Source organism: Rhinolophus hipposideros, assembly GCF_964194185.1.
Source record: "Rhinolophus hipposideros genome assembly, chromosome: 9".
Classification (NCBI taxonomy): domain Eukaryota; kingdom Metazoa; phylum Chordata; class Mammalia; order Chiroptera; family Rhinolophidae; genus Rhinolophus; species Rhinolophus hipposideros.
Window position 1 is genome coordinate 63,412,566 of NC_138055.1, and position 13,894 is coordinate 63,426,459.

A 13,894-nucleotide genomic window follows, 5' to 3' on the forward strand; every position below is an offset into this window, starting at 1 on the left:
TTACCTCAAAAGTGGTTTTTAGAGTTTGTTTGTTCAAATCAGTATCCAACAAGGTCCACACATTCCATTTGCTTTAGGTATCTTAAATGTCCTCTTATCTAGAGTATGCCCCTGTCTTTCCCCCCCTATGCTACTGACTTACTGTGGAAATGTCATTTGTCCTGGAGCATGTTATCCTATCCCCCATATTTCCTCTAAATGGAAGTTAGTTCTGGATGCTTAATTGTAGTCAGGGTCAGCTTTGGGGAGGAGGGATATGAATATTCCTCATGGTGGTACAGTGTACTTCCTATGACATAGCACTCAATGTCTAGTTCCACTTTGGATGAGTTCAGGTGACGACAGCTTAATTTCCCCATTGTAAGGTTCCCCATCCACCTGTAATCTAGTCTTTTCATCCTTTGATGACCTCTGTCTGAATCAATAATTTCATGAGGGCCTGCAGAATGATAATATTTTTCTAATCCTATATCTTATATATTTTTTAGCTGGAATTCTTTTGTAAAGACAAATTCTCTTTTCTTTAATTAGTGCTGTTTGGTTATTCTGAAGTAGGCAGAATGAATGCTAATTCTTTCCTTTCATTCTTAGACTGGGAAATTAGGGCACTAAATACTTCCAATGGTGTCCCAGCGACGGTTTTTTGTCGGGATGGATAACTTTCGTTAAGTAAAATGTCAATATACTCGTAAACCTATGAAAACCAGTTGTATCATAGTTGTTTTGGTTGCTCAAATGTTCTCATCTTTGGCCAGGGAGAGTCCTTTACGTTGACTTCTATGTCCTTTCAATATGACCCATTTATTATGATAACTACTTTGCTTTCTGGAACTAGATATCACAGACTCATTATGAATATTTCCTGCCCCCAATCTGAAATCAGCTATTCCTCCAAGGAGCCTTGATTGGAGGAAACATTTCTGGTGCATATGCCAGTCCCTTTCCTACAATCCCCATGCTCCTTTCTCAAAGAGAGGAAGAACAGGAATAGGGGAAGAAGGGCAAAAAGGAAAAGAGAAGGTGAGCAGCTAATAAGATTGGCGACAGCAGGCCGTTCTTTGGGACTGTTTCCTGGTAGATGAAATCTCTCTGCTCAAGTCCATGCCTATGTGGCCCCCTGGCTTGGTCTGTGCCTTGTTTGTGGGATATCTTGTCCTTTTACCTGTTTTCCATCTTTTTTCCTAACCATGTTCTCTCCATTGACAAGCAGCACACCTGCGGCAGGGACCATCACCACTGTTCCCAGAGGGTGGTGAGTCCTCGTTATCTCAGTTCTACTTGTAACTAGCTACAGGCGAGTGTGCAGTATGTAGGCACGCCTGATGGTGAGGGCTGCAAAATCTGAGCTTGCCAGGGGCATTAGGAAGCCCACTTCTGTCTTAGCTCTGGGGCACGTTTTCCAACACAATGTACCCAAATCCTTGCATTTGGAGGAATATTTTTTGTGGCCCTCCAATAATAGTGAAGTTCTTCATTGCTCAGTGGGCCTGTGGTTCTTGGATGTCTGCTCCACAATGAGAACCCAGGAGGGGCAGAAGAATGGTGGCACCAAATAATGCTACCACGAGTCAGTGGTAACACGTTACACAAAACATTAGAGATGGATGTTAACCAGAGCAGGTTAGCAGATTCGCTCATGAAGGTCACAGCTATTGGCCAAGAGGCTTAGCTCTCCTGGGCCTTACACTGGACAGTAGCCCTGTGGTAAACTCTTCTGAATAAGAGGCTCAGAAATAGTTTAAATTGGAAAGTAATCTTTCTCTAGAAAGCTTTCCCCAGGTTAGACGAGACTGAATTTAATAGCCAGCTCGGTGGTTCTCCTGGAAATAGCTTGGAAATAGCACATCACAAACATGAAATCATTTTAAAACAACAGAAAAGACCCCAGAAATCAAAAATTCACAAAAATGGGTAGCACAGCTGGCTGCTCTCAAAACAGCAAGAAGAAATTATGCCATGTAGCTGCTACCCTCCTGTTTGCCTGGAGACTGGTAGTGGTTACTTCTGATTTATTTCCTGTCCAACAATAGTTCTGAGGATTCCGAGAGTTAAGGTACTTTTGTTTTGTTTGTTTATTTTGCATCCCTTATCCAGGTGCTTTCCTACCCATGATTGCTTTTGATCTCCCAACAACTCTGTGTCACAAAAGCATTCCCTTCTAATGGGGATACTGACTCCTGAAGAAGCTGATGGACAGACTTGTCCAGTTAGAATGGCTAAGCCCCAGGATTCAGTACTGAAACATTTGACCTCATTAGCTCTGTTCGTCAAGTCATGGTTCTTTTTGTTTTCTGGACATGCGAGGTCTGACAATTAAATTCGCGACCTTATTGTAACGAGGCTGCTCACCTTTTTTGACATCACAGAGATTATTCATTATGAATTTGTACCAACTGGATAGTTAACCAAGTTTACTATTTGGAAGTGCTGAAAAGGCTGCGTGAGAAAGTTTGACCTGAATTTTTCTCCAACAATTCATGACTCTTGCATCACGACAGTGCACCAGCTCACAGGGCACTGTCTGTGAGGGAGTTCTTAGCCAGTAAACAAATAACTGTATTGGAACACCCTCCCTACTCACCTGATCTGGCCACCAATGACTTCTTTCTTTACCCAAAGATAAAGGCAATGTTGAAAGGAAGACATTTTGATGACATTCAGGACATCAAGGGTAATACGACAACAGCTCTGATGGCTATTCCAGAAAGAGCTCCAAAATTGCTTTGAAGGGTGCACTAGGCACTGGCATCGGTGCACAGTTTCCCAAGAGGAGTACTTCGAAGGTGACCGTAGTGATATTCAGCAATGAGGTATGTAACACTTTTTCTAGTATGAGTTCGCGATCTTAATTGTCCGACGCCGTATAATCTCCTAGCTGGTCAGGCAGCCTTTATCCATTTCCAACTGCCCAACCAACTGAAGATGTATAATGTATCATGTCTGCTGCCTTTCTTCTCCTAGAGCCCTTCTGTGGCTTTCCACGCACAGACTCCTGCTTACTGCTCCTAGAGCTCTCTGTGCTCTTCCCCAGCCCACATGGATCAAGATTTACCCTGTAAGGTCTCTATTCTGCACTGACCAAAGCATGCTCCCAGGGAACCTGGACTGTGAAGACAGTGCTAGATTTTTCTATTCTAAAAGGGCCAAAGAGCCCCTTGTAACATAACACTCCGGACAAGAATACAGCTCTCCAAAGCTCAGTTCCATTTTAACTATTCAGCAGCATATGTTGCAATTGCTTCTAAGCCTTCCGAGAACAGAGCGTTAGCAGGAAGCACAGGGGTTCACCATGATTCAAGTTGAGCCTTGTTTTATATTTCTAAGCAAGTCTATCCACATGTCTGAACAATGTCCTTGCGGTAAAGATCAGAAACCCAATGCTTGTGTTTTCAGTTTTGACACATGTGAAAAGCCATTAGCAGCAGGGCCAACTTTCCTCACTTAGATTTTAAGCGCAGTCGTGTCTGCTATCTTCAGCTAGTCACTTTGAGTGACAGCGATCCCCAGAAGCAATCTGTAAGCGCTGACACCCTCCCTATGGCTCAGCCCCTTGTCCGATGGCCTTAAGGACCAAACTAACTCCTACTTCTCAGAGATGGTACTCGTTTTCCCATAAATCACCAGCATTTGGGTTTAGTCTTGCAGACACTGCTGGGGTAGTAGCCTTGTTCCTTTAAACCTGACAATTCCAGTAACATCAGTTTTGAAAATGATTCTACACTACCTGTGGGTCTGGAAGGAAAAAATAAAGTATGTCCTTTCCAACTGCATGTATCCCAAGAGGAAGCGATGTCAGTTCATGCCACTCAAACTCCTGGCTTTCGGGACAGATGGGGTCAGGAAAGGCAGCTGCTGCCGTCCTGCCTGGGGAGTCTCCTTGGCAGAGGCGAGAAGGGGACCAGCTGCTTCAACTACTGCCTCCTGGTGCTTCCTGGCAAACGTGCGGCACCATGGACTTGAAAAACGGGGGCTCAACGATGACAGAATCAGTAGCTTGGATTTTGACTCCAAATATGAGCAAGTCAGGGGTTGACATGGCCCTTGGAAAACAGAGTGCCAACCAAGGGAGCGTGACGGCTTTGAAGGTCTGCGGCGGATTTAATGTGCTGCTTTCCCAGTTCCTCTCACAGTACCATCACGTCTATCATTTCACATGGTATCAAAGAGAAAAGAGCTAGATCACGCTCCACATTCTCCAGGAGATCAAACCAAGCCATGGGCAGCTGACCGACACCTAATTACTGTCAGCTCTGCCAATGGCCCTTTCCGTTCGCCCTAGCCACCACCACATCAGCCAGCAGAGCAGAGTCTCTGTTCTGGCACCTTTGTTCAGAAGGTGGTTATTCGCAGCACCTGGCTCTCTGCTTTCGCCTCTGCTATCCGCTTCTGGGTGTGCTCTGGCCCAGCTCTCCTCCAGCTCTTGACCCTGCCTGATTCCCTCTATAACTTACTGACCTCCATTCCCCCTTGGCCTACGTGGGTAAAAATGTCATGATCAGAATTCCAACGTGTGTGTAGGTGGTTGGGGGCATTTCCCTCCATGACCAAGCAATTCTGCAACACCAGCTGGGTGTCCTACAATTCAACTCAATTGTGACTCTATCTACCTGGAGTTAGCATCAGATCCCACAGGTTAAGGGCTCAGTCCTACAAGACTGCCCCCACTCCTGAGCCCCTTCAGATGCCAATTGCAGGTCTGCGTTATCACCTGGGACTCAGACTGACTGGCCATATAGTAGATCAGAGGTTCCAACGGCCCTCTCCTTGGGTTCACAGAACTCGGGGAAACATTTCACTTACGTGATTACTGGTTTATTATAAAAGAATATAACTCATAAACAGCCAGATAGAAGAGATACATAGGGGAAGATATGGGGAGAGGGCAGAAAGCCTCAAGCCCTCTCTGAGTGCATTACTCTCCCCAAATCAACATGTGTTCACCAACCCGGGAGTTCTCTGAACGCTGTCCTTTTGAGTTTTTATGGAAGCATCATTACATAGGTGTGATTGATTAAATCACTGGCCTTTTTGTGATTGATTCAACCTCCAAGCCCTCTCCCCTCCTTCGTTTTTAGGTGTGGTCCAAAAGTCACTTCATTCACACAACAAAAGACACCTTTATAGCTCTCAATACTTAGGAAATTCCAAGGGTCGTAGGAGCTCTGTGCCTGCAAGGAGGGCACAGACCAAATATATATTTCTTATTATAAATCACAACATTACAGTGGACTTCCCTGACCAAACCCCCACTGTACTGAGCACTCACAGTCTTCATTTTATTTCCTCATTCCTGTGGGATTGCTGTGGTCTGACACTACAAAGGTTCTCAAACAAGGAAAGAACTCTGTACCCCACTTAAGGGGAAGAAAGCAATAAGCCTTGGGCTGGATCTTTACCACAGCGCTGCCAGACAAGCAATAGGGCAGAAGGATGGTGGAAGAAGCGCTCTGGGAGGCGTCTCTCCAAGGACCTGGACATTAGGAAGTGTCCCTAATGGACAGTGACCCTCAGAGAGCTCCAACCTTTGTCAGTGAACATCTTATAGACAATAGAATATCTTACAACTTATAAACATATTTGATCACAAAGGCATAAAGACATCAGGAGGAGAGGAATGATCCCCAGACCGGAGCTAGACTTAAAGGAAGCTATGAACATATCTGAAGAGGGATGGTGGTGGATCCATGACAGAAATGATAACACAGATGACCAAAAAGTGAGAAATAAGGCACAGTGGAACACTAACAAGCCTGCCTAAGGGTCATACCTGTCTAGGGGACTGCAATTTTGTTTGACTTACCATTTCAATTGCTCAGAGCGGAGCTCAGAGTCTGCAAAGGTGGATGGCAATTTATAGAAGACTGATAAGATGCGAAATGAGTTCTGTCTGGTAGAGATACAAATTATTTCTGTCCATTAGAAAAGATAACCTCAAAGGCTTTGCTTTTATTTCCCTATAAGTCAGTGAGCAGCTTTAATTCTAACTTGGAAATCTTACGCTGGCACTTTTTTTTCTTTATCCCATTGATTGAGATACATATAAAGTGTCTTTATCCCCACTTGAACAAGCTTTGTCATCTTGCTGTCATTCCTTATTAATGAGTTAAATTTTTTTTTTGACATGAGCCAATCATTTGCATGAGAATTGTTTTTTTTACATTTTGAAAAGTTGTTTCAATAGAAACATAGACAAGGGAAGCTGTTGGAAATTATAAATTTGGAAGACTGTCAGGGTTGAATACCATTAGTCATTTGAAACGTACAACGTTTGCCTTAAATTCCAACCCTTGTTCTACAAGTCCACTAACAATGTCCTGATTGTTAGCTGCCCCTGGTTTCACAGGGAAAGAATATACTCGTCAGACTGATGTAATGACTAGTAACGAGACACATGGCGATTTCTCTTTGTAAATGGATCTCATTCTGAAGGTTTACATCTCCATCTCTGGAAGCTCTAAGGCAGCTGGCTGAATCTTCTTTAAGTCTGGGATCCTGAGGAGATCTCATTTCCTGGGTTTCTGACGCTGGATGGCTATGGCAAGACTCTGAATGATGGTGACTTACTTCACCAGGGAAAATGCTATTTGTAGAGTCTCTTCCCCTGATAATGATTCTGACCCTTGTTTGTTAAGGGAGCAAACTCAGGTTCCCAGAAGTGACCTGACTAATGACCGGCAGACTGGGACCAAACCTCAGTCTGCCTGACAACGAAGGCTGTGTTCTCTCTAATTTATCACTCCTTGCCTGAAGAAAGAGAAATTGGATCCGGCAGAGTGGTGGGCAAAAGCAAAAGATGCACATACTTAGTTTATTGTTTTAGCTTCTAGTGACTTCCACAGTAAGACAATTCTACATTAGCTCTTGGGAAAACGTCTAGGCCTGGCGTGAGAACTTGTTTGATCTTGAGTAGCAACTCCAAATATCTGGTGAAGAAAGAGGCATATGCCTAATAAGATACGTATCTTCATCTCATGTTTCCTTCTAGGGGGCTGAGCCCATGCCTGACTCTGGGAGGATATTGCCAAAGAAGCTGCCATTAAACACCAAAAATGGCACTCCTTCCAAGGAGTAAACAACTTTGCCGTATCAGTAAGAACAAAGGTCCCCTCTCAAAACACTCAAACCTATGGAAAATTCAAAGTGAACTTAGCTGGGGGAAAAGCTGATGGCAGCAAACGCGGTGACAAGGAATGCAGGGATTCCTTGTGAGTGACTCAAGTGTTGAAGGGTGGTGCCATCAGCGGCCATTAATAAAAGTAGATGCTGAAAAATTATTTTTAAAAGATTTCTGTAAAAAGATACATAAAAATAGCTGCATACAAATAAGGAATATAATTTAACTGCAAAACACAAATGACGGGGCACAAGAAAATGTGAATATGATTTTTTTTAAAAGCCCAAATGCTCTCAATGTAGGGAACTTTCCGCTCTACTGAATTTTTGTTTTCCTTAAAGTATGCAAAGAAATGAAACTAGAATTCATCTCAGAAATAGATTAAATGGACACCAAAGGATATTTAAGTTTCAGAAGTGAAAAAAGGGTTATCAGTGAACTATAGCTAAGACCACAGGCTCCTTGCTTGCAAAGAGAAAGAATCTGTGATAAGCTATAGGATGAACCAGAATTCATTTAAAAGATAAAATTCAGAAGTTCCAGGGCCAACGATGTAACCTCATTTCTCTACCCTGCCACCCAGTTGTTGCCTATGGTTTCACTGAAACAGAATAATCACCTCCAGTTAGCAAAACCGAAGGGAATGATACTCCATCTTCAGGGGGCAAAAGAATCCATGCAAGAGGTTGCTAATACGTAGACTCTTGGCCTGTACTCCCAGAAAATGCTGACCAGGTAATCTGGGTGGGGTTTAGGAGCCTGCATTTTAACAAGCACTCCATATGGTCCCAGTAACAGTTACCATGCCAAACTACTGGCTGAAGGTGTAGTCCACAAACTTTTGGTTGAAACCCATTGGTAAGACTTGAAAACAGTTTAATGTGATCACATTTAAAAAGAAACAAACAAACAAAAAGGAAACAAAAACTAGAAAAAGTTAGTGTACCATTTTTGGATTCATTCATATATGAGTGTGGGTGTATGTGTGTACTGATACGTGAAATAAATGTATTTTGTGTGACTTAGATGAGGAAGTTTGAGAGGCAGTGGCCTAAGGGGACATGTACTTCGCTCCCCTGTCACCCCCTCACAGCTCCTCCCCACCAACTAAGTACTAAATTATCAGTCCAGCTCCAACTTCCTTCCCCATCCACGGGGCCAAAAAAGGAAATGAAGCTTCATTTTTATGTTTGTTCTCAAGTACCAGGAAGGACAGCTAGCTTTCTGGGTTCAGGACTGAATGTGGATAACTTAAAGGAAGCCCTGCTGGGGTCCAGCAGAGACTCAGACACAGCAGTTGCTGCCCAATGAACGGAAACCATTTGGGCTCTGAGCTGAGCTCAGGATTTCTGAAAGTCTGAAGGAAGAGAAGGAATGGAGAGGAGGAAAATGGGTGGAAAATGGGGCCAAATAATGGAGAGAAAGTTAAAACCCAAGAAATTGAATGATAAGAAATTGAATGATAAACCCAAGAATTGAATGATAAGCCCCATACTTCATTCTTTATGCATACAGATGATGTTAGTAACCCATCATCAGGAGATGGAGATGGATATTTGCCCATTCGTTCGTATCCTCTTGATCCAGCTTCTAGTGATAATAAGAATTTCTAGGTGTTGACATGAACAGGTTCACAGCTTGTTCTTATGGAGACAGCTTTCACCAATCGGCCAACAGCCATGAGAAAGACGGTAACCAGAAAATAATACCAAGTGTGTACAGAAGGTTATGCTATTTATCTCATTAAGCCTCTCCTCTCTGGTCTTTGCAGCCCCTTGGGAATGTCTCCACTAGATCCATTTATAAAGGTCCCCCCAAGGGCCTCAGGGAACTGAAAACCCACCCTCATTCCACATGCCAAGCTTTGCACTCTGTCCTGGGATTATCTTCAAGTTGAGGAAGGGATGTTTTCTGATTCCCTGGCCCCTTCTTCATGCCACCATCCAAAAGAGTACCTTTTCCTAATATTCACAAAGATTTAGTACAGACTGGCAGCACCCCAATGGAAGGATAAGTCAACTCTATCAAGTCTCTGTGCTTTTTTATGGTGTCAGGTAACCGTCCAGTGTTCAAAAGGCACCTACATGTAAAACCAGTCTTTGCTCTGAGCAAAGTGACTTTTCTCATGACCATTTCTCCTCAAGCACTTCACAATTGGAGAGGGTGCTTAACAACAGACATGTGGATGGCCTAGCAGGGTAACTGAAGTCACTTGAAAAAGAAAAGATACCTGAGGTCTGAGCAAAAACCACTCCAGTGGGCTCCTCTACTACATTTTCACTTAACTAGATCATTTCAGGTGTCTTAAAATGCTTAGGATATCATCTGCTTTTGAGACTCTTATTTTGTTCGGGATCAATTCTGAAGAAAAGGGAAGCTATGTGGGAAACGCACTTATCGCCACCCTGGAGGGGAAATGACTGAAGTGAGGGAAAAAGAAGCATCCCATTTATTAGGTCAAGTTGGCACATGGGTGTCTGCAATCCTGGCTTCCCCGTTCATACACTGCCAAACAAATGTTCCAGCCGGTCTGTCTTCTGCCACTCAATGTGCTGGAAAGTGGGTGATGCTTTTTTTCCACCAAACATGATCTATTTTCAGCACAGTTCCCCACCCCCGCTTTTTAACCTCAGCTGAAACAATTTGCATATTCAATTCACCATCATTATCTGTGCTAAATGCTTTCAGTGCAGAAGGAAAGGGGAGACAGATCTTTCTATTGCTAGGCTATCAATAATTTTCCTTTGCGGAGACTGCTTTACTCCAGAAAGAAGAACGACTCTATTTTCTACTTGTGATTTCCCTATCCTGTAGCTGGGGATGATAAATATCTGCTAAGAAGGGCTATTGTGAGGGCTAAAACTTGAAAGAATATAGCACGTAGTAGACACTCCATACATGTTGGTGTAGGAGGAGGGTGGGTTCTCAAACATGCTCTTCTCTACCTGGCAGTAGTTTTAGAGAAGAGGGGGTGTTCCTAGACCCCCGAGGGAATCAGAAGAGGCCAGTCCTCTTTTTGGCACAGCAGAATTGGCCTTGACTAGGCAGCTGCCGCAATCTAATCACCACGGGAGTCCCTACGGCCTCCTACTGGTGTTTGTCAATTAGCCTATCAGGATAAGTGCGAGGGGGTGAAGGCTGGTGTTTACAAAACGGACACATCAGTTCAAGGTGACAAGCTTCTTTGAGGCATGAAGCTAAGCCTGGGTCTTCACCCTAAAATGTCAGAAACTTCTTTGCTTTTCTGGAAAGTCTGTAATTCCTCTTAATGTAATTCCTTCACCTCAAGGCTTTGGTCATGTTGGAATTATTTGCATCCCTTCAGTACACCACAATCTTTGACGGCCCTTTGTTCATGCTTCTTTCTGTGCTTGAAATGCCTTCCCATTCTCCACTTTCCTCCAGGGCCAACATCTGCTTCTAGGAATGTCTTTTCTGTTCCTCTAGAGGGGTAGGATCCACCCTCTGTCCCCAAGGCATCTTAGTCTTACCTCTATCATACTTCTCCCATGATCTTCCCATTATTTCCCAGACTGTCTCCCCTGAGACTATGTGCTCCCTGGGGATTCATAACACATTCTTTTAGTGAATTAATACACAGTATATGTATTGAATGAATGAATTAATGAATGAATGAAGTGACAAAAGAATGAACACAGAGCTGGAATACAAAGTTCAGAACCCAACTTTCCTCACTATCCTCTCTTTCACCATATCTTTTGTCAGCTGCAAAATAAATGGCTAGTTTTAATAGATGGTTAGGGGAACTGAAGGCTTTGGAGGACAAAGAGTGTAGCTGGCCTGTCGCCTCCCCTCCATCTGACATTTGTTTGCTCTTCTAGGTAAGACAAATAACTAATCTCAAGTTAATAGATTATTAACTACAGAGAAGGTCTTGACTCTCAAGAAAAGTGGAGTGAGATTGTTACTATCCTTATGTATTAACAACAATAACAACAAAAGCATTCGTTCTACAAAAGAAAACCAGAGACACCTCCCTATCACTGGTCTCCTTGGCCCAAGTTTCCACAGACGCTGTCACTTAGACAAGCCTTGTTGAAACTCTGCCAGCAGCTCTGTGTGCAATTGTGGGTTTTCCTCCATGAAGTCAAGTGAGGCAACTACCGAAGTAGAGATGGAACATAACCAGGACTTCCAATGTCTTGACCCAATACATCTTAACTACGTCTCAAAGAGAATTTCATGTCCCCCTGAATAATATAACCATCTACTGATAAGTCTGTAATTAAGGACTAAGCCTTTCCACATTACACCTGAAACCTCTTTTCGGTGAAGCTATGAGTACACGACATTTGGGAAATCCTTCCCTCCTTCCCTTCCAATGAAACTGGAATAACATACCAATTCATCAAAGCTCCATGTGACACTGGAGACTCAAAGTTTTGCAAGACGATTTTGGCCACAAATACCATTTTTGATAAATTCATTGCTTGAAAGCCAATTTTCCCTGTTTTACAGGACAACCTCCTAAAGGTCATGTTTAGAGAACAAAGTCTAAGATGATCTGCCTTTAAGCTCTGGCTTCTCCCCTTGGCTGAGCCCACAGTAGAATGTCATTGTCATGCTTGCATTAAGCACTCAGGCTGTGCCCAGTGGCTACCAAATATGACCCTAAGGCAAGCGAAGAAAGCTTCCTGACCTTGTGCAGCTCCACAGGAGTTGGGGACATGATCTCCTTTATTTCCTGTTTCATTTTCCTCAGGGTGACAGATTTCCTGCCCACATCTGAGGGCAGGGTGTTGCTCCGAGTTGTCTGGCTATAGTGTGGCCGTGAGCTGCTCCGTTCCTGGAAGCTGGCCTGTCGCCCCAGCTGATTGCGAGGTGTTGGGGCCTCATGATTCAAACTCATCGTGCTCCCCGACATGATTGTTGCCTGTGGCATTGACAATTTTCAGAAACAATTAAGCCATAGACTAAGAAAAGGGTTTGGTTGCTCAACATTAAGCACATTTCTCCTTCTGCCCAGTCAAAATACAGTCTCTTCAGGGCATAACCAAAGGCTGGAAAATGGATATAGTCACAGAACGATGAAAATCTGGAAAAATGCTTTGCAAGGGCCATTTGTAATGCACATCTCAAATCCAATTTAAGTACTTAAGCTGTTGAGTTCATTTAATCAAATACCACCCCTGGCAGTTCTGAGGCAAATTGAAAAGCTCTAACATTTGCTTACTGTAAACTACATTGTACACATTAACTTTCCACGGAGTAAACTCGAAAGATGGGATTCATGAGGCAACCTTCTGATATATCTTACAGAAATGAGCTAGGAATTTCTCAGTGGGAACCAGGCTGCCTCTCTTTGCAATGCTGCCTCCAGCGCCAACTAGAAGTAACAAGGGGCTGAAACGAGGTTATTGATACAAAGGCAAGGGCTTCTACCCAGTTTCCTTTGGCCGCGTGGTCCTGTCCTGGAAGCTCGTAGACCAGCTAGGTCACCACATTTGGCGTACGTCAGTGTTTTCTAGAAATGGCCCTTGGGTAAGATCTTGAGAGAGGTTAAAGAATAAGCATCTATTATGCTACAAGATTCAGCCCTTTGCTCACAAGCTTTTAGAACTGGATAGGATTTTACCAGTGAATTGGGAAGTTTGTTCAGTTTCAAATATGTTCTCTGCATAATACACAAGGAATGGCAAGATCAAGTCCCACATATGACAGAGTCTCAGCAGTGGAACAAAAAGAGCATTTAAAACCAATATCATGCTGGGGATGTTCATGTCTCATGTTACAGGATGCTGAACTTCTGAAAATATTCCTGCTCTCTTCGATACGATGATTCCCTAAAGGTCAACTCCCATTGGTGAATCTGCCTGAAAATCATGGGAACAGAAACAAGTTCCCATGCAGCACTACTGGCTACAACACGATTTCCGGGTTTACATTAATGTCGATGCTAAAAGGAACAGAAGTGTCATTTGTTGCTTCCTCTGAATTGTATTCACTCATTTAAGCCTCACAACAACTTTATGCAATAGGCACTATTAGTCCTCCTAATTTACAAATGAGGAAACTGAGGCACAAACTCAACTGAGGTTGACTTCCTTAAGGTCACATAGGTATCCAATGAGCCAAGGGCACTACCTGAAATTATTGAGCAGGAGGGAGCCCTGCAAAGTGAGTAGAGTTTCCACTTACTATCTAAGGTCTTACAATTCCAAGATTCACCTGGTGTTCAGCGATACATAGAATACCACTGACAAGATATTTGAATGACAGCCAAGTATTGGCGCACGTGGACATATATGTACATGTCTGTTGAAAAAGAAACAAGACAAGTAAAATTTTCAATATCCTAACTTGATCGGTTTTCTTTTTTTTAATGATAGTTTTGAAAAAAAACGTTGTTAAAAACAAATAAACCAAACAAACCTTCCTGATCATTGAGCATTAACATGTGCTAAGTAGCACATATGCGTGTGTCTGAGAATATCATTTAATACGTACGATCGCTTATATGGTAGGTATTATAATTATTATACCTCTCTCTTCAGTTAAGGAAAGGGATGCCTGGATAAGGTAAGCAACTTGCCCAAGAGTCTGGGATCGAAACATTAATGATCTGACTCTAGAACCCTTATTCTTGACTACCAGGCTGTGTTGATTTGCTTCTCAGTCAAATGTTAGGTTGATACATATGAAACTGACTTTTTAGTAGATTAAAAAAAAAATCTTTACATTTAAACCAGTGTGGATTATTCACATTTTGATTTATTTCATATAAACGCCCTTTTACAATGGAAACCTCTCCATTACTAG

General features: G+C 43.0%; 1 protein-coding gene across 19 annotated transcripts in view; it reads right to left on the bottom strand.

Moving 5' to 3' along the window:
• GRIP1 (glutamate receptor interacting protein 1) overlaps positions 1–13,894 on the bottom strand; it is a gene marked incomplete at its 5' end in the record, with an annotated part of 621,259 nt that overhangs the window by 7,671 nt on the left and 599,694 nt on the right. For all 19 annotated transcript variants that reach the window (XM_081058475.1, XM_081058470.1, XM_081058458.1 and 16 more), the window contains one exon: positions 11,775–12,008. In XM_081058475.1, coding sequence (XP_080914601.1) covers positions 11,775–12,008 — 234 coding nt within the window. The remainder of the gene's footprint in view (positions 1–11,774; positions 12,009–13,894) is intronic.